This window comes from Ceratotherium simum, chromosome 9 (genome assembly GCF_057802395.1).
Source record: "Ceratotherium simum simum isolate JZ-2026a chromosome 9, ASM5780239v1, whole genome shotgun sequence".
Classification (NCBI taxonomy): domain Eukaryota; kingdom Metazoa; phylum Chordata; class Mammalia; order Perissodactyla; family Rhinocerotidae; genus Ceratotherium; species Ceratotherium simum.
This window is the reverse complement of record NC_141908.1, coordinates 76,402,669-76,424,807: the sequence shown is the minus strand read 5'-3', so window position 1 is coordinate 76,424,807 and position 22,139 is coordinate 76,402,669. Positions and strand designations below refer to the sequence as shown.

Here is a 22,139-nt window from a genome sequence, read left to right as displayed (position 1 = left end):
GAGACGAATCCCTGGGGAACTGCGGGCGGTCCCCTTGGCCCTTTGTGCTCTCCGCCCTGTGGGTCCTCTTCTTCCTTTTGGTTGGGAAGTCTCCTCTCGGATTCCAAATCCCTCTTTTTGGTCGAGCTCCCCGCATTTATTCAGATATATCTTCTTGAAGGCATCGTCCTTTTGGTGAGTACTCCTTTGTTTTTCTGAACTTCTAAATTGAGATTATGGGATCCCAATCCTCTAAACGCTCTCTGGATGGCCCTCCTTCTGGGACCCCAGCCGGTTTCATGTTTAAGAACAAAGTCCCTCCTCATGCATATTTTTAACTAAACAGACCGATCTAACCAAAGATAATTTAGAACTTCAATGGCCATTATGAGGAACCTTCCATCTCCCCAAATTTGTTTTTCTCAGAGCTAAACATGAAGACCTCGACTCTGAAATGAAACAAACTGAAGAGGATGCCTACTTCAATTGGTGTCTTGAAGCTTCCAAGCGTATTCAGGACTGTAAAATTGCCTCTTTACAAAATACCATTTCTAAATTGACTGAGGCAAATAAACAACCGAAAGAAGATAAAAACATCAGAGGCCTCTTTACCCCTGTCACCTGCCCAACCCCGGACTTCCTCCCTCTGCCCCTACTGCGCCTACCCCACGTCCTTTGTACCCTCCACTTCCTCATTCCAACCCTCTCGCTGAACTTCCCTTTTTTTCTCTGAACCTCTCTCCTTCCTCCTCATCTGAACCGTTAGAACCTGCCCCTTTAAAATCAGACCCTCTGAGAATCCTAATAAGCCCCTAATTTCCTGTGTCCCCTGGACTAAGGCAAACTACGAGCAATTGTGGAAGATTTCCCTAGAGTTACTGAAGATCCTTATAGATTTGCCGAGGAATGTAATACAGTCATCCAGACTTACCAACCAGATTCTCAGATTTATACCAGTTAGTTCACACGCTCATTGGTAGAGGCCAAACCCATCACTGGATGAAAACAGCTAATTGGGATGATGCTAAAAAGTCTCTAGAACTGCACATGACAGACCAACCCCCTGCCGTGTTACATGACCCGGCGCAGAAATCCCTAGGGTTTTCCCCAAATCTGTTGATAGGAATAAGATTCAGACTTCCACCCAGAAACCCAGTGAACCTGTGCATGACTATTACAGTCGACTCCAAATTGTTTTTAAGGAAAATTCTGGTCTCCCTGTGGATGTCGAATCTACTTAGGTAGCCTTCAACTCTACGTTCACTAATGGGCTATACCTGGACCTTTCTCTCTTGGTTAAGAGAACCAGAATGGAATGGGAAACTATGTCCACTCCAGACTTAGTTAATCTGGCAAACCAATTAGCCCACACCCTAGAAGATTCTAAGAAAAGACCATTAAAATTCTTAATGTCCATCCTCAACAGATGGCAGCCCCTAAGCAAAATCCTCCTGGCCTCTGTCCTTATTGTAAGAAGCCAGGACCTTGGAAACAAGACTGCTATAAACTGAAATGCTCCAGGCATCTTCAGTGGCCCACCCAATCTTTCCAGTGTCCTCTCACTTCCTAATGATGGGGCTCCGGGGAGTCACAGGGGCTTTTCCCAACCCTTCCTCTAAACTGGCTGGAGAAACAATTCTCCAAATTAGGAATGAATTTCTATCTGTCCTTATTGATACTGGAGCTACACTCTCATTGTTCAGCCCCACTACTATTAAATAGCTGCTGCCTCAGAGTACTAAAGCAGTTCAAATAGTGGAGGTCTCTAATAAACCTCAACAAGTCAAGAAAAAAGATATTGAATCAAAAATGCTTAGTGCTCTTTTAACAGGAGTGCATAGGGCCTACCCTTATGCCCTAACTGGTGATGACTGTGCCGTTTGGCCAGTTCTACAGCAATTTTCACTGCACTTATCATTCCCAGTTTTCAGGACTAGTTGAACTACCAATGGCATCATCAAAACCCAGTCAGCAGAGTTAGTACAGACCTTTCAAATACCCTAGCCAAAAGCATCGCCATTGGTCCTTCTGAACCTTTGGGCCACTCCCTTTGGAACCCACAAACTCTCACCCTTTGAAATAATTACTGGGTGCTCAATGCATCTAGCCCCTGCCTCTTTTGATTCACAAGTGATAAAAGGAGCTATACTTCAATATCGTAAAGGTCTAACTGCATCCATTGAGAGTAACCATACATTAGTGGAACAATCTTTCCACAGCGTGCTCCCAGGAGACAAAGACTTTAAGCGTCACACCTTACTACCTGGAGATTTTGTCTGTTGGAAAAGACATCTCCAGAAAAACTCTCTTCAACCCTACTGGAAAGGCCCTTATCAGGTACTGTTAACCAACACTTGTACCACTGAACTCCAAGGAATAGACTGTTGGATCCATGTGTCATGTCTAAAGAAAGCGCCAAACCCTGACTGGACCTACACGCCAACTGGTGATCTAAAAGTAAAGATTTCCAGGAACTGAAGCAGATGACAGCTGAAGAAGACAGCTTTCCCAAGATGGACGGACCAGGCCTGTATATCTTTTCCCCACTGTTACTTCTCACTTTATTTTTTCCCCCTCTTTTTTGGAAAGACAATGCTTTTATCCATATTTCCCAATCCATTGCCAAAGGGGGAAAGCTTTCTGATTGTTGGATTTGCCACCAAAAACCTCGATCTGTCCAAAACCTCGATCTGTCCATGACAGCAGTGACCCTCTAGTATGATCTTAAGTCCACTTGCTATAACAAAATAACCTGTCTCTGTGCAGCCTTTGGGGACAAAGTCCACAGAACAGAATGGCTTCTTCCCAAATATTCCCCAAACACCACTGACCGTTGGCTCAAAAGGGCCAATCAACAAATCACTATTATTAATCAAACCCTAGCAGGAGTCTTATGTGTACCACCTGGTTTTATCTTCGTCTGTGGCAAATGGAACTCTCAATGGGCCTAGGAATGTTTGGACAGTTGGTGAATGGGAGGGCAGTGTTTTCTAGGATAGGTAACATTAATATCTGTAATAAATCTGAAGCTTCCTATTGGTCTTCCCACTAAACCTTCATAAGTGCCTTAAATGGGAACTACCCAGGGGCATACATGACCCTGGGTTTGCCTCCATAGGGAGAGCCTTTCTTCCTTGGGTTGGATTACGTGCCAACGAGCATATGATCAGAACTCTCTCCCTAACGTTAGGGGAGCTAGCCAATTCCACAGCGAAAGCAACAGCAGCCCAACAATGATCACTTGACTCATTGGCTAAAGTAGTTTTAGACAGTTGCATAGCCCTTGATTACCTACTTGTTGAACAAGGAGGTGTTTGTGCAATAGCAAATACCACCTGCTGCACGTGGACAAATGCCTCTGGAGAAGTAGAAACTCAGTTACACAAGATCAGGAACAAACTCACTCTTTACAACAAATTTCACCTGACTCTCTGTGATCCTTTGATTTGTTCAGTTGGCTACCTTCAGGTCTAGGGTCATGGTTTAGAACCATCATACAAACTGGATTTGTCCTATTACTTTTAATTCTGCTTTGCATAATTATTTTTAAACTTTGTACCTGTTGCATGTCAAACCTCTGCAGAAATGATGCACCAAATAGAATGATGTTAGCTCAACACTTTGAGATGACAAAATAGGATCTCAAGAGTGAAAATGCCTGTGAGTTCCTCCCTTCTACCTTCCTTTTTACTCAGATGTGGCCTGAAATGGTTTATGATCACTATGCACTTGCCCTCCAACATGGGACATGACATCCAGGAAAGGTCCTTCTGAGGTGCCGCGGGACGAAATATAATTCCACTAAAACTGGATAACCTGACTCTTGATCAGCAATGCTTTCAAGGAAAGGTCTTGATCAAAAGGGGAAAATGTGAAAATGAATGAAGAAAACCTAAAGCAAAATGGAGTAGGGAAGCCATGAAGGGAGGGCTCCCCACCTTTCTCCTAAAACCTAATAAAAGCTGACCTTGCCTTTGTCTCTTTGGACTTGCCTATGGCTCACTATAGTTCGCTTGCCCAAAATTGCAATTCTTCTGCTGTTCCTGAATAAACTCATTTTGGCTAACTAAACACCTTGTTATTTAACATTTTTAAACTATACACAATGCCTGCTGAATGCTTTGGTGAGGCAACTGGGTGGCCCGAAGTAAGGAGAAACAGAACTGGAAGTTCAATGTCACTCATGCACCAGATGAGTTAACATCTGTCTCAGAACCAACACTCTTTCTGGAAATCTACATAGGACTTGTCTCACATCCTCCAAATCTTGATATGCCTTACAATGTAATCCTGAGGTTTCAGCTGCATTAAATGAATGGCGCTACATTCAAAATTCTCTCTAATGCCCAGAATTCATGATTTTCTCACCAATAGGAAAGCTTCATTTTATTTTAAATATTTAATCTGCCTTCTTCAATTCTGTGACCTGCTATTTTTCAAGAGCACCACATTCCCTAAAATTCATCCTTTTCTCCCCCTCAGAAAATGAGAGGGAGGCTTAATTCAAGTACATCACCATGTTGGCTGGGCTGCAAGACTTATTTGGAATAGAGGCGAAGTTTTCTCGTTTGGCGGAAATGCATGTAAATGGTTGATTAAAAAATACTTTGGTTTTATTTTTAAGTTAACATGTAATTATTTTGGGATCATTTTTGTTAAGGGTTAGATCAAAAAACAAGTGCTGGTGGTTACTCATTTTGTAGCAATAGCATAAAGAAATGGTTGATCTCAATTTTTTCTTCTTCAATTGAGAGGAAAAGTGCCATTTTGTCAAGTAGGTGACTTTTAAACAGCAGTACTGCTTAGCAGAGCTCATTCAGAAGTGCTCCTTCCCATCAGTTTAAAACACAATGTGAATTACAAGCAGAGAAAAGATACACAACTTCCCTGGGTGCTGACTTTTCTGGCCCCACACTTTTAGCTCTTGAGGAATAAAACACTCAAAGACTCTGTTATAAATCTCAAGATGTCTCATGACCCATGTGATGTTCATTTTACTAAGGAAATAAAATAAAAAATAAAAGTACTCAGAGCAGCTGGAAGAGAGAGGTAATTTGAGGTCATTGCTACACTTTGTCAATTAGTGTGTGAGTCACTGAGATGGAAGGTACCATACACAGGCCTCAGAGGAAGAGTTTATTCCAAAGTGCTGCATACATAAAAGGATAAGACAGAGCGGTCTTCTCTGAGCAGCTAACTAATGCCTCCAGACAGAGGCTGGCAAACTACAACCCTCATGAGCCAAATCTGGCCTCCTGCCCTTCTGCCTTCTCTCTGGCTGCTTTCATGTCACAAAGGCAGAGCTGAGCAGCTGCATAGAGACCTTACAGCCCATAAAGCTTACAGTGTATACTAGCTGGCTCTTTACAGGTAAAGTTTGCTGACTCTGGCTCTAGAGAACAGGCCTAGAAGTTGGGTGTGCTTATACATATTAGGGTAACTTAAGGATAGATTGAAAAATCATATAACTATAAAATTTAAAAACCAACAATAATAATAGTAACATCTTTCATTTGTATAGCATCTATACCTTCTCTAAGTAGTTTCAAACATATTCTTGGAGTTTTCTTTGAACAATTAGTTGGGTTATAATCTGATCAGAGAAGAGTTCCGCTCAAGTCGAGAGGCCATGACTGGGTTCAGGGTAAATGATTCCTCATTGAATGATGACTGAAGGAGATGGTTTTCTTTCAAGTCCCTGGTGTCTTATGCACACTTGGGATTTTATATTATATGTACCAGATGGTTTAAAATTCAAAAAGTTTAGATTAGGTTAGTGTTAAGTATAATCCTTAGTTTTACACAACTCTACAATCAGCTAAAAAGCACACTAGTGCCAAAGAAAGGAGTTGGAATAGGAAAAATATGCAGAAGATGTGATCAAATTCTAGAATCATGGGAGGCGAATGAGATATAGGGCATGTGTTATATGAGCCTGGCATTGTGGATATGTGTTTTCTTTATCCTGTATTTTCCCTCTTAGCACCCTGATTTTCCTCTGGGGAACCATAGCTCTTCAATTCTCAGTTATGGAGGTCACATGGGGCTCACCCCACCGCTAACTCTGAGGTAGGCATGTGACTCCAGCTTGGCTAGCGGGAAGACTTGTCCCTCTAGCCACAGTGACTGGTTTAGGGACAGATACATGACCAACCCAGCCAATGGGAATTAGCCCTTGGTCTCTGTTAGAACTACTGGAGACAAAGCCCTCCCTCAGATCACAGGGGCTAAGATGATGTAAGCTTGGAGCTGCCAGGGGATCATCCTTGCTGCTACATGGAGAGAGCATGCCCAAGAAACCAAGAATAAGCAGAACCAGGAGATTGTGGGAGCCATTGAGAGAGGAAAGGAGAGAGAGAGGGAGTGAGGGAGGAAGGGGAGGAGGGAGAGAGAGAGAAACTGAATCCTGATAACATAATTTGGGCTTAGAAGCAAATTTGCCTAAAGGAATCTTCTGAAATTTTCATGTACATCAGCCAATAAATTCTCTTTTGTCTTTGACTAGTGTGACTTGGGTTTCTGTCACTTGAAACCAAAAGAGTTCTGATTGATACACCGAGAACATTTTTCTACTGATAATAACTTAACCTTTACTACCAGATATTTCATTCCAATTTGGACATGAACAAATGTGCAGGGCTCCAAGAAACATCTTCTATCACAATCAGCCGCAGGGCAGGGCAGGACCAAAACCATACAGTGTACCATTTCTTAATTCTAGTCTTAAAGGGACCCAAGAATGGGATTCTATCACTAAGCTTATGTAGGATGTTTCTGAGTTTTAAGGGAGTTTTTCTTATTTTATTATGGTAAGACTGGAAAATATTTTTTCTTAGTAGCATTCATGATATTAGCCTTCCAGGGATTTGTCAAAAATATCATTTGTTGAGGTTTTGTTCTTTGTTGAGGTTGTGTTCTACATCATTCATATACTTTTGGGCCAAGTTCAAATGCCAATGAATTATGTGTATCAGGTTTCTTTTTATTCAAACACTTTTTCTTCTTTTTTATTCCCAGGATGTATGCCTCTGCCTGCAGGGCTTACAAAAATCTGCTAAAGAGTTGTTCTGTGATGTTTATGTATTAAATAAACAATGTTTTCTATCTGAAGCTTTTACTTATAGGAACAGCTCAAGTGCTGTGATTTTAGTTTGAGTTGAATGACTCACCAGTTGTGTAATTCAGCAAAGGCAGCTTTGATCTTCTTCACCGAACTATCCACTTCTTCCTTGATCATGACGCGGTATCTGGTTAGAGAGACAGTGCAGCGTTGCAGATCCTTCACCGATTTCTCTATATTTGGGCCTAAAATTAATGTCAAGAAAAAAATGTTAAATTGAGCACTTTATCTTTTTATTTGTAGCTAAACAACAACAACAAAACAACTAACTCACCCCCCCCCCCAATAAAAAGAGAGATTTGTCTTTTGTTTTTCAATGAAAAATAAAAGTTCTGTCAAGAGGATGTTTATAACCCACAGTTTGTAAAATCCAGAGTGGGTGGTTTGTACAGCCCCTGACTGCTGTGATTCTACCAGGGGGTTCTCTGGCTGGGCCGTTTCAGACACACGTGTCTCCCTGGCTCTTTGGAAAGAGTCTCTGATCATTATATTCTATCGCAAACTGCAATTTCTTTAGAATCTGACATGTCTAAAGACCATTTGTGCTGCTGGCTCTTTCTGTAAACACCAGTCTGCGTGGTTAAAAGCCAGCAGGGCTTTTGGAAGAGGAAAATGACATAGAGACTGGGAGAGGTACAAATGAGCTAGGGAGAGGATGGAGCATCAGTGCCAGGTACGCTGGCTCTGGCCCCATCGGTCCTGAGCCAGGCCTATAATTATAGCAGCAGCACTTACAGCAGCTCCATGGGCGCCAGTCTTGCCTGATTTCCTGAAACTGTCACCAGGGTTTACAGATAGTGCAGAGTAAATAGGCAAATGGTACTTATCCCAACAAGGGCATGTTGCTTAGAAGAAAGAAATCTCCCTCAAGGAACGTGAGAAAGTATATCAAACCAAAGCCAAGGAAATCAGTTACAACTGAGGCTGAATAAGAAGAATATTATTCTTCAATCTTCTGGGAATCAGAAAGTGATTTAGCCCTTTTCTCTTTTAATACCAGTTTTGTAGAAAGCATATCAAAGCTTGAAAAATAATAAAAATACAGTGTGTCAAATATAAAACCCTCTTTCAGTGTTATATTGTCTGCAAGTTCTAACACAGAACGAAATTTACGTGAGGAAGGTCATATCTGAAGAAGACACACCAGCCTCTGGACTCATCTTCATTCAATGCAAGTTCAGAACTTGTGTATCAGGGAAACATTCAGCATTCGCATTTCTACCAGAACTCCTGCATTAGCATTTCCTTTATAAGATAATAGGGTAGAAAGCATTAGTGGTGCAAATTCATCCATGCCTGCAAAGAGAATGGCCACAGAGGGGCAGAGAGAGGGGATGTAATTCCACTTAAGCATTCAAGGCCTTTGATTAACATGAGAGGAATCACATCCGCCTTTCAATCTCTGTGGGTCACAGAAGGAAATGCAATGTCACATGTATCTCTCCTCACTAAGCAGCATCTTCCGGCAAGTTCTGTCATTCTGGCACTTCTCTGTGTGTGCAAAATATGTTGAATCATTCGTGCAAAAGAAATCACTTTACCTCTTTTCTTTGCCAACTCATCTGGCTTTATTTCAAGATGAGCTGCAGGGGCATTGGACTTAACAGGAGATGTTTTTGCCTTAGGCTTGCTTGGGTTACCAGGCTGCTCAGCTGACCACTGTAGGCCATCTGACCTCTCTGGTGTTCCATGTATAGGTTGGGGGTTCCCATCTAAGGATAGTTTCTGTTGCAGTGGTCTGTTGCCTTCTGTAAGAAAACACCAAATAATGACTGTGAAGTGATAAACTAGACACACTGATGATAAAGTGATGGGGGATGCCACGATTTTTGTTTTTGTTTACTCATTGGCAATAATGCCTTTCATTGCAAACAGTCAAGAAACTGTTTTAATAGAATCCCTAGAAGATTAGAAGATATGCTAGAAATAGAAATAGCCTTGGACTTGGAGTCAGCAGACCCGGTAGGTGTTTTGGCTCTTGTAATTACTTGCAAGATGACCCTGGGCAAGCCACCTAAAACCTCTGAGCCTTAGTTTCTTCACTCATAACTAACCAGGGAGGATATTAGGGGGTCTACATGAGATGAGCAGGGTTGTTTTTTTATTTTTTTCCATTAAGGAAAGGCTTAGGCGTCTTTAAGTACGATTTCAAATTGAGGCTATAAAAATGTAGCCCTCCTATCTCCAAGTGAGACATTACTGTCTTGCGGTATTTTATTCTAAATTAATGAAGGGAGAAGAGTGATTGGAGATGGGGCAAGAATGAAGTGACAACAGGTACTGTAATCATTTCATCTAATTTATGGAGGGATTAAGTCAGGAAACATCATCATAATATCTCAACTATATTTAAAATCTAGGGCGTAGATTCTTTCTGGAGCTTTAATACATGAGGCAATAAAATAGTAGCACATTGCTTTTGGCATCTTTTAAAGGTAGGTTCCTATTTAGTAATTGCTGGAGTGAATTAAATGGCACCTTAGTGGCCCGAAAAGGAAATGTGTCACCCTTAACATCTTACTCACAACCAGAGAGGGCTTTGGGTGTGAGAAAAGGGAAGCCAGCATGCTTCTGATGGCCAGATTCTTGGAGAAAGCTGAGTGTAGTAGAAAAGTGTGCAGGTTTGGACCCCAGAGGCCCGTGTTCTGCTCTTCCCTACGTCTCGGATGACCCTGTAGGAATGACTTCACCTTTCTGGCTGACTATGGCTCATACTCAAACAGAGCACGATGTCATCTCTATGAGTCCAGCCCCTTCTCAGAGAGTCACCCTGCCTCACTTCTCTCTGCTCCGATGGTGCCTTGTAAAAACTTGGTGCATTATATTTTAACACAGGGCTTACATGTCTGCCCCTGTGAATCAGAAAAATCTGATTCAGTTTTGAAGCTCCAGTACTTGTGTCTGGCTCAACAGGTTATCTGTAGAATTGTGATTGAATTAAAGTACACTTAAAATGATTTCACAGAAAAAAAAAGAAACAAAGAACACCTTTCCTGACACTGTCACAACATTACAGAGACTACACTCTGGAAAGTGCAAAAGAATATGATTTGGGTCCTAGTCAATTTGATTTTAGACATTAGCCCATTTATGATAAGTGTAAATATGACTTTAGTTGAATCCATCATTCATAACCTATATATCAAGAAGGCACACATCTGCTTTATGGGCTGAAGGATGAGTACTTTTTAAAATTTACTTTAAGGGAAATTACACTACACAATGAAATGTTCAGCAAAGGTAGTGAACAAAGTAATTAAGTACTGAAAACAGCATTTCCTCCAATAATGAAACAGATTTAAATGGCAGTGTGCCATTTTCTCTTTATTACACTTCAGTATATACACTGCAGTAGAACTTCACTGCAGGGCAGTGGCTGTCAGACTTCAGTGTGCCTGAGTTCTCCCTTGGTGCTTATTACACATGCAAATTCCCAGACACCACCTCCAGAGATTCCGATTCAGCAGTGGGCCCAGGATTCTACTTGCCAGGTGATTCTGTTGGGGTGGAGATGGGTGGCACCACCCACCTGGAGAAATTCTACTGTGAAAGATAAAAAACTAATTTTTTGATGCGTCTGTAAATGTTTTGTTAAAACAGTGATTAAGTACAGGCTAGTTCCCACTCACTCTCTATCTAAATCATAGTTAAGATTCAGCCTTGATGAAATATTATAAATTGAAAATCTAAAATACAAGTCATTGGGCATAGTGTACTAAATTAGTCTTATTGAAAATAAGCGGATTTATATTATAACCTAATGGAAAAAACGAGCTTGGAATAGAGGAAAACAATTAATGTGTTGAATGAAAAAGGATTTTAAACAGAAGACAAGCATGCAAATGAGCATGGGCTCATTAATCTAGAGCTGAAAATATTTTGTTTGTGTATCAGAGAACTCATATGTGGCTCTTGGTTCATTTCATCATTCATCCAACAATTATTTATTGAGAAATTTGAGTAGTGGTATTTTTTTAGGGTCCTGAAAAGCTGACTCATTATTAGTGGGATCATTGAACACTGGAAAGATCTGAAATTCTCCAAGACTACTTGCATATATTTACACATTGGCTGTATAGAGCTGTCTCCAAATATAGTCAAACTCTGGGGCTCAGATGAAAATTGGTGGAGAGTTATTCAGGTATAACAGAATTAGGTTCATCTTAACCACAAATCCTGATATTTCTAGCAATAGAATAATGGGAGTTCTTCCCTGGATACAGTGATTTTCCTCTAACATTACGGGCCAGAAGTGCCATCCTCCTGGAATCTACTTGTAAACTTCAATAGACTATAGCTGACTCGGAGTTGATTCACATCACTGGCCAGTAAGGTAGCCACTAGCCACATGTGACTACTGAACACTTGAAATGTGGCTTGTCTGAATTGAGATGTGCTGTAAGTGTAAAATATACACTGAAATTTGGTGACTTAGTACAAAAAAAAGAATTGAAAATATTTCTTTGATAATTTAAAAAATATTGATCACATGTCAAATGATAATATTTTGGATTATTAAGTTAGATAAAATACATTACCCAATTTAATTCACCTGTTTCTTTTTACATTTTTTTTTTGCTGAGGAAGATTCGCCTTGAGCTAACATCTATTGCCAATCTTCCTCTTTTTGCTTGAGGAAGATTAGCCCTGAGCTAACATCTGTTGCCAATCATCCTCTATTTTGTATGTGGGTTGCCACCACAACATGGCCACCGATGAGTGATGTAGGTCTGCACCTGGGAACCGAACCCGGGCCACCGAAGTGGAGCACACTGAACTTAACCACTAGGCCACAGGGCCAGGCCCTCTTTTTACTTTTTTAATGTGGCTGCTAGAAATTTTAAAATTACATATGTAGCTCACATTCTGTTTCTATTGGATAACACTAATATAAGACATAGGAGCATGAGATTGTTGGTGTACAATCTACAATCACTACTAATTTATATTCTAAACTAAGAGAGTTTTGATTTTAGTGAAACCTTAAAATATCCTCTGCAATTTCTACATGAGAAAAGTGATGACAGAGTGATGTATGTCTTGTTCATCACTGTATGCTTGGTGCCTTGCAGGTACATGATGAATACTGAATGGATGAATGAATGAATGAATCAGCATTACTTTGGTACTTTGCATGCCTGGGGCCCTTCCAGTTATAGGGAGCTTAGTGTGATATGAGTCTCTGGCTGTGTCTTTATTCAAAATTGATCAAATACTTGAACCAAAGTAGCTACATCTTGGAAAGAAAAGTTATCTCTGGAAATACCCAATCTGCCAAGATTTCAATAAAAAGTATATACATTTTAATTGAATCTTTGTCCATGTATCTAAAAATGGCTCCTAGAAGCTTATGTGTTTTTGAATTTAACTATTACCTGAGCCTTCCTTTTATTAAAAATACTTATCAAATCCCAACATAGACGGTATATAACTTCGTGAGTATCATTCGGGTTTCTGATTCAATTTAGCTCAGCAGACATGTATGGAGAGCCCACTATGTGCTAGCTCTGGCTTATTCATAGGAGATAAATGACATAGTCTCTCTGCCCTTAACAGCTATTATTTAAAACATGAACAAGTAATGTAAGACTACAATGTAGTAAATCTAAGTTGACCTTTCCCATTGGATTGTGTTTGCACCTTTGTTGAAAATCAATTGACTGTATGTGCATGGTCTATTTCTGGACTTTGTTTTATTCCACTGGTCTAATTGTCTATCCTCACCCCAATACTACACTGTCTTGCTTGCTATAACTATGAAACCAGTCTTAATGTCAGGTAATGTATGTCCTCTCACTTTGCTCTTCTTTTTCAAGATTGTTTTGGCTATCTTAGGTCCTTCACATTACAATATAAATTTAAGAATCGCTTGTATATTTCTACAAAGAATATGTTGGGATTTTGATGGGGCTTAAGTTGAATCTATGAATCAATCTGGAGATAACTAATATCTTAACCATATTGCATCTTTCGATCTTTGAACATGATATATCTCTCCATTTATTTAGGTTTTATTTAATTTGTCTCAGCATTGTTTTATAGTTTTCAGTGTCTTCTGTATCTTTAGTTAAATTTATTCCTAGGTATTTTAAATTTTTTATGTTATTATATATAATATTTTTAAAAATTTCACTTCTCAATTGTTGGTTGCTAGAATGCAAAAATACAATTAATTTTTTATATTTGAACTTGTACCTAGACACCTTGCTAATTTCCTTATTAGGTTTTGGGTTTTTTTGAATTTCTTAAAAAATTTTCTACATAGGCAATAATGACATCTGTAAATGAAGTTTAACTTCTTTCTTTCCAATATTTCCTTGCCTAATTGGACTGGTTACGAATCCTAGCACAATGTAGAATAAGCATCCTTGCATTGTTCTTGATCTTAGGGAAATTACATTCAATATTTTATTATTAAGTGTGATATTAGCTGTAGAGTCTATTTGTCATATATTTATCAGGAAGTTCTCTCACATTCCTAGTTTGCTGCGAGTTTTTATTTTGTCAACTGATTTTATTTTGTTTCACCTATTGAGATGATCATATTGTTGTTCTCCTTTATTTTGTTAATATAGTAAATTACACTGATTGGTTTTTAATGATTTTTTTTTTTTGAGGAAGATTTGCCCTGAGCTAACATCTGTTGCCAATCCTCCTCTTTTCCTTTTATATCCCCAAAGCCCCAGTAGATAGTTGTATGTCATAGTTGTACATCCTTCTAGTTGCTCTATGTGGGACGCCACCTCAGCATGCCTTGATGAGTGGTGTGTAGGTCCACACCTGGGATCCAAAGTGGCAAACCCTGGGCCGCTGAAGCGGAGCACGTGAACTTAACTGCTACACCACCAGGCCAGCCCCTGACTGGTTTTTAAATGTTAAACCAGTGTTGCATTCCTGGGAAAAAGCACACTTGGTCAAGGTGCATTACCTTTTTTGCATATTGGTTACTTCAATTTGCAAATATTTTTTTGAGGATTTTGCTTCTTTATTCAATATTCTTGAATATTCTTCTGTAATTTTTCTTGTAATGACTTTGATACGATTATGCTGGCCTCATTAAATGAGTTGAGAAGTGTTTTCTTCTATTTCTAGAATAGAAAATTTGGATTTTCTGAAATATTTTAAGATTGCTATTATTTCTTCCTTAGATGTTTGTTAGAGTTCACCAGTGAAGCCATCTGGGCCTGGAGATTTTAATTATAAATTTCTTTAATAGGTTTAAGGCTATTCAGATTTTCTATTTCTTATGTGCATTTTGGCAAGTTGTATTTTTTAAGGAATTTGTCCATTTCATTTTTGGCATGAAGTTGTTTATAATATCCCGTTGTTAGTCTTTGAATAAATGAAGGGTCAAGGTCAATTTCATTCTTGATACTGGTAATTGGGTTATTGTATTTTCATTATGATTCACTTCAAAATATTTTCTAATATGTCTTATGTGATTTTTTTTTCTTTGACCAATGGATTATTTAGAAGGTTGATTAAGTTCTAAATTTTTGGAAATTTTCTAGATATCTTATTGCTATTAATCGTTAATTTAATTCTACTATGGCCAGAGAACATACTCTAAAGATTTCAATATTTTAAAAATTTGTTGAAACACTTTATTGTCCAGTAATTGGTCTATTTTGGTGAAAATGCCATGTACTCTTGAAGTTGTTGGGTGTAATGTCCTATAACTGTAAATTAGGTCAAGTCGGTTGATAATATTGTTCAAATCTTCTACACTCTTACTGATTTTTAATCTACTTGTTCTATCAGTTGCTAAGAAAATGGTGATAAAACCTACACCTATTGTGGACTTGTCCCTTTCTTTAGTTATATCAATTGTTGCTTCATGGATTTTGAAGCTGTTATTAGGTGCATATAAATTTAGGATTGTTATGTCTTCTTGATGAATTGATCTATTTATTATTATGAAATAATCCTCATTATCTCTGGTACTATTCCTTGTTTAAAATCTTCTTTGTCTGGTGTTAATATAGCCACACCAACTTTATTATGCTTACTATTTGGATAGTATATCTTTTCTTAATGTTTAACTTTTGACCTGTCTCTGACTTTATATGTAAAGTGCATCTCTTGTAATCAGCATATAGTTGGATCTTGCTCTTTTATCCAATCTGTCAATCTCTGCTTTTTAATTAGAGTTTTTAATCTATTTACATTTAATGTAATTATTCGTATTACTGGATTATGTTTACCATTTTGAGTTGTATCTATTCTTTTGTTTCTTTGGTCGTCTTTTCCTAATTTCTTTTAGGTGAATTGGTTTTCAAGTAATCGTTAGCATTATGCTTTTTGTGATACCTCTTTATCTGTGTTTTTAGAAGTTGTTCTAAGGATTACAGTATGTACCATTAATTTATCACAGTGTCCTTTGAATCAATATTGTACTGCCTCACGTTTAATGTCATATATTTACTTCTACATCTGTTGTAAACCTCACAATACATTGTTACTATTTTTGCTTTAAACAGTCAATTGTCTTTTTAAAAAATTAAGAAAAGAAACAAACTTTTTCTTTTTATCCATATATTTACCATTTTCAGCATTTTTCATTTCTTCCAGCAGATCCAAATTTTAATCTGTTATCATTTACTTTCAGCCTAAAGAATATACTTTAGCTTGTTTTGTGGTGCAAGGCAAGTCTGCTGGTGAGGTGGTATATTTTTTCAGCTTTTGTTTATCTGAAAATATCTTTGCTTTACCTTCATTTTTTTTTTTGGTGAGGAAGATCAGCCCTGAGCTAACATCTGCCAATCCTCCTCTTTTTGCTGAGGAAGACTGGCCCTGGGCTAACATGCGTACCCATCTTCCTCCACTTTATATGGGACACCACCATAGCATGGCTTGACAAGTGGTGCATTGGTGTGTGCCCGGGATCCAAACTGGCAAACCCCGGGCCGTCGCAGCGGGACGCACACACTTAACCGCTTGCACCACTGGGCCGGCCCTGCTTTACCTTCATTTTTGAAGGATATTTTCTCTAGATATATAATTCTATGTTGGCAATTTTTCCCATTACATTATAGATTTCATTCTATTGTTTTCTGGTCTATACTGTTTCTGATGAGAAGTCAACCCTTATTCTCATTATTGTTCCCTTGTTTGCAATGTGTATTCTTTTCCTCTGGCTGCTTTTTTTATGTGTGTGTGTGTGTGTGTGAGGAAGACTGTTCCTGAGCTAACATCTGTGCCAATCTTCCTCTGTCTTGTATGTGGGACGCCACCACAGCATGGCTTGATGAGCGGTCTGTAGGTCTGTGCCCAGGATCCGAACCTGCGAACCCTGGGCTGCCAAAGCGGAGTGTGCGAACTTAACCACTATGCCACTGGGCCAGCCCCCTTCTGGCTGCTTTTCAGATTTTCTCTTCATTTTTAACTTTCAGTAGTTTGACTGTGATGTGCTTTGGTGTGATGTTCTATGATTTATCCTGCTTGGATTTTGCTGAGCTTCTTAGATATGTGGGTTGTTGCTTTACATTAAATTTGGAAAACTGTGGCCATTATTTCTTCATAGATCCCCTCCTCCAGTCTCCTTTTTTTCTCCTTTGGAAATTTCAACTACATATATATGTGACTGCTTGATACTATCACTTAAGTCACTGAGGCTTTTTTTTGTTTTGTTTTAATCTTTTTCTCTCTGTTCTTCAGTTTGGATAATTTCTTCTGACTTGTCCTCAAGTTCACAGATCCTTTCTTCTTCATTGTTCAAACTGCTGTCAAGTACATCTGATGACTTAAAAAAAATTCATATATTGTACTTTTTAGTTCTAGGGTTTCCATTTCATTCTTTTTAGCTCTCTTGAAATTCTTCTCTTCACCCATTATATCCATCCTTTTTTTTCTGTAAAATTTTTTAACATATTTATAATCCTTGTCTGCTGATTCCAACATCTGGGTTGTCTATAGGTTTGCTTCTAATGACTAATCCTTCTCTTCATTATCGGTCACATTTTCTTGCTTCTTCCCATGTCGAGTAATTTTTAAAATTTGGTACTGAACATTTGGATGACACATCAAGAAACATTGGGTTTTGTTATTTTCCTCCAAAGAGTTTTGAATTTTGTTCTAATAGGTCACTAAAATACTAGCAGATCACTCTCCACTCTCTTGCCCCCACTTTTTTTGCCTTGAAAGTAAATGTTAGGCATCGTATAGAACAAGCTGGAGTAGAAGAGACGGTAAGGGGATAGTGGACTGTTCCTCAAAATATCTTCATTTATTTCCCCTGTTTTATACCTCTCTTCTTAAGCTTGCCCTCCACCCTATCTGCTGACTCTAAATCCAGAGCTTCTCCATTTCCTGCTAGGCAGTCATCATCCTCCCTCCTAAAGCTCCCTCCCTCTGAATTCCATGCTGCAGCTTCCTATACACTGCTTATCAGTAAATCCTCTTCCATCTACTTTCCCTTTTCTAGCAACTGAAGCCCTCTTTTCCTTTTTCTTCATTGTTGTGGGTTTCTACATTTAAAAATTCCTTTACTATAATTCAATGGGGTTTGTAATGAAGATATAAATTCATGCCTTTCTTTTTCTTAAAGAGTTATTGATATGCATTGCCAAATTATTTTCCAGTCAATTGGTACCCATTCACACTCAGCTGTAATGCCTGCAATTGTTCTCACAATTAACTCCTGTCAATACTGAGAACTAGCAATCTTCCAATTGCTAAATCTTGGTATCAACTTACATATTTGACTTACCCTTGAAGTGATTTATTTCACATAGCAAAACATGAACTGTGGTGGTGGTTTTTGTTAACAGCACCAAAGAAAACAAATCTTCCTCTTGGGAGAAATATATGGGCTTGATTCATAGATTTTCATAATATATGTACAGCCATGTATGTGTTCAAATGTGAAAGTTTCTGAAAACTCTTTTTCTCTTTAGTTTTTACTTTTTAGTGAAAGCTTTATGTACTTATAAGTAAACTGAAGGAATTATACATAGATTTCAAATCTTACTTTAAGAAATGTATGAAACATATAGTACTGAAACAATTATTTTAACTCACTGAGCTAAGATGGTTTCACAGTCTCCTATACACCTGTAACTTCAGGAGAGCCCATCATTTGATGACAGTTAACTTAGTATTGTAAAGTAGTTCTATCTAGAAAAAACTGATGAAGAAACAAAGTATAATTTTGTTGTTATAAAATTATGTCTAAAATTCCTAATATCTGTGTTCCTTAAAGCATGTTACCATTCACTTAAAAGTATTTAAGTGAATATGATAGTGTTTTATGATAACTGATAATAATATAATTGGTAGTTCTTTGATCATTGATCTTAGTGTTCTTAAATATTTTCAAAAGAAGAAATGCAAATGGAAATGAAACACCTTAAAAATGTTCCATCTCCCCACTAATCAGTTTTACAAATAAAAACAATGGGATTAGTACAATCTTTCTGGACAGCAATATATTAAGAATGTCAAAAATATTCACTGAACCCAATAATTCTACTTCTAAGAAAATATGCCAAGGAAATAATAATAGTTGTTCATAAAGACTTATATACACAGAATGTTCACTACAGCATTGTTTATAATAGCAAACAAATGGAAACAATCTACATGAACAATAGTTTGGGAATAATTAAAAGAAATATGGCAAATTCATAAAAATACAATGCAGCCATTAAAATCATGTTTTAAAAGAACATATAATGATACGAGGTAATGTGTATAATTTCATGTTAAGCAAAAAGAATACAAAAGGTCACATACTATATAATATGATATTTGTTAAAAAAAACCAAAAACCCTATATAGCTGTGCATTTTAAAAATTCTGAAATGAAATTTAACAGTGGTTGTTTCTGGGAGGTACGATTATTATTTTTTTCCTTAAGCCTTACTGTATTTTTCAAATTTCTTCAATTAGTGTAAATTCCTTTTAAAACCAGAAATACAAAATCCATAATTATCTCTAAAAAGCAGCATAGCAATTTTAAAAAACTTAATTAACCTACACTTCTCCACATATTTTATCACTAATAACCGATAAAGACCATGAGGAAAGGCTTGTTTGAGTGCCTATTATGTCCAGTTATTGTTCCGGGCACCAGAAATACAATGTGATCAAAGACAGACATGGTCCCTGTCTTTTTAGAACTTGTAGTCTAACAGGAAGACATATAAATCAAACTACCACACAAACAAATGTAGAATTACAACTACGATAAGTGTTATGAAAGAAAAGCACATGGTATTCTGAAATCTGTAACTGGCATATTTGACCTAGGGATAGGAAGAAAGAATTCCCCAAGGAAGTAACAGCTGAGCTCACCTGAAATCACATGAACTAATCAGGTGATGAGGGCAGGAAAGTGCATTCCAGGCAGAGACATCATTTGAGGCAGGAGGAAGCATGGTGTGCCAGTTATCAACTTATTGTCTTTTGGCTCAAATCCACCCTTCTTTGCCCTGCTCTGTGATACTGGAGCTGGGCCCTGTAAACAATTCTCTTTTGCCAACTAGCAGAATGTGAGCTTTGTCAGTAGAGGGCAATAAAGTGACCTTGCAAGGCTATAAGGACAGGAATACCCTTCTCTTCTAGGTTCTGGTCCTTCATCATTATGATCACAGGAGCCAGCAGCCATGCCGAGCAGCTCCAGCTGCACTCTCATGCCATGTTCCCTGCTCTCCTCCCACTGGCAGTGGCTTTGACCAGTTCCAGTCTATGTACACCCTCTGGCAATGGCAGGTCTCTCCTACAGAACAGTTCAGTCCATGTCCTGTGACAAATTATTTTGCCACCACAAGGCTGCATGTTCCTCTGGTAGCCACACTCTTCTTCAATGAGGTCAGACTCTCAGTCTTGGATTGAGGGACTCTCCCAGTCCTAGTTCCTTTATTGTCCAGTCTTCCTAGAGATAGCAGCTGCTCACTTGCCATGTCTAGACCCCTTAGAGTCCTCATTTATCCCTTTTAGTAGTTAACCACCTCCTACTGTTTTAGTTAGCAATTCTTTGTATTACATTCCTCCCATTCAAATAACCAGTGTGGCTTCTGTTTCCTGACTTGAACCTGACTGATATACATGGCCAATATGAGGGACTGAAAGAAGACCACTATGGCTGGAGCAGAGAGAGTAAGAACGAGTGTGCCATACAATGGGGCTGGAGCAGGACACAGGGACCAGGCTATGCAGGCCTGTAGGCCAGAGTAAGACCTTTAGTCTTTATCTTAAAGAGTTCAGATTTATATTTTGAAAAGATTACAGGATAGAGAATGATTTAGAGGGGAACAGGAGTAAATGCTAGGAGATTAATGAGTGGACTATTGCGGCAGCACAGGCAAGAGCGGATGGTGGTTTTGCTGGGAAGGCAGAGGTAGAAACAGTGAGAAATGGATGGATACTAGGAATATTTGGGAATGAAAATCAACAGGACTCGGTGATTGATTGGATATGGGGAGTGAGAGAAAGGAAAATGTCATGATTGATGCCTAGATTTCTAACTTGCACAATTGGATAGACAGTACAGTAAGATCAGGAACACTAGAAGAAAGTTAAGACCGGGAAGGGAGATCATGAGTTTGTTTTGAGCATGTTGTTGAAGTGCTTTGAAATGTCAAAGTCAAAATGTCAAGAAAGAGTCTGGAGTTGAGCGAGTAGCCTGGACCGGGAAGATGAGTTTGTGAGCCAGCTTACTTAAGTAAAGCTAGGGTATGGTTGAAATGATCTAAGAAGAGAGTATAGCTTTATATGAGAAAGGACTTGGAACCAACCAAGTCTTGACGAGCCTCACCAAATATCAGTCAGGTAGAGAATAACCCTCAAAGGAAACAGAGAAGCAATGAAGATGGAGGGGAAACCAGGAACGTCATGTTACAGAAACGAAGGGGAAAAGATAGAGTGGTTAAGGATAGAGTGGTCAACACTGTTGAATGTGGCTGAAAGGAAAAGGAAAAGTAAGGATTGAAAACTGTCTGCTAGGTTCAATACATGGAGGCCAATGGTAAACTTAGTGGGAGCAATTTCTTCGGAGTGATGGGGCTGTAAGTCATAATGAATAGGTTGATAAATGAGAGAGAGGTGAAGAAATGGAGACAGTGAGTAAAGATAACTCTCTTAAGATGTTACACAGAATAATGGTCCAGGGACGAAGCCCCAAGAAAACTCTTTTCACAGTACAATTATTATACACCTAGATTTGCATGTTTCATCATTCTGCTATCACCATATGACGGGGTAATTAACAGATATTCAGAGGAACAAATAACTTTGGAACAGAGACCAAAACAGATAGGTTTATTCAGAAAACATAATGTCAGTCAGTTCTGCCTTTTCATAACTTCTTTATCAAATACAGACATACTTTATTATTTCATTCAAGTCCTATGAAACTTGATCAGCTCAGACAGCATAAAGCTGATAACTTTCCAATTGGAAACAAATCTTTTAGTTTTACTTACATTGTCTTTACAAGGTATCATATGTCATTAATACCTTCAAAGGTTTATTTATATTAAAAGATAACAGATAATAAAGTCAATAAATTAAAGCTGTCAATGACACAAGGTAGGCATGTTAACTTGATTTGTTTCACTACTTATTTCCCTGAAAAACAGACTTAATTCTTATTGCATTTGATAGAGCCATTTAAATCTTTGTTCAAAAATTAAAAAAAAAAAAATTGGAAGGCCTTCTGTTCTTTGCAAGGAGTGCATTCCATTTAACGTAGTCCATTTGTAAGTGAAATCACCATAACAAGGTATGGGAGGGAGGTTTGGGAGGGAGGTTAGGAAGGTATCAGCTATTTAGAGGTGAGTAGTTTTGTGTTGCTGCTGTGAGGCTGCAGCAAAATAATAGTTTTCATTAATGAGAAATGAGAAAGAGCAGAGAGAGGGCTCTGGATTTCACTCTACCCACGTGACAGAAAAACGCTCAAGGGGCTTTATATTTCCTGTGCCCTCATGTCGCTACATCCTAGGCCTGCCTCCGTCTCTTTTTGCTTTTTCATACAAAGGGAAAGGAAGCAGAGGTCTCAGTCACTGACAATGCCATCAAGGCCTCCTCTAACTTTCCCTGA

General features: G+C 38.5%; 1 protein-coding gene across 8 annotated transcripts in view; it reads right to left on the bottom strand.

The window, feature by feature from the left end:
* SPATS2L (spermatogenesis associated serine rich 2 like) overlaps window positions 1-22,139 on the bottom strand; it is a 166,614-nt gene that overhangs the window by 33,799 nt on the left and 110,676 nt on the right. For 7 of the 8 annotated variants that reach the window (XM_014784716.2, XM_087435556.1, XM_004426776.3 and 4 more), the window contains 2 exons: window positions 8,641-8,847; window positions 7,149-7,284 (listed from right to left, as the gene is read on the bottom strand). In XM_014784716.2, the coding sequence (XP_014640202.1) occupies window positions 7,149-7,284; window positions 8,641-8,847 (343 nt within the window). The remainder of the gene's footprint in view (window positions 1-7,148; window positions 7,285-8,640; window positions 8,848-22,139) is intronic. The other variant, XM_087435559.1, reaches the window with a different exon arrangement.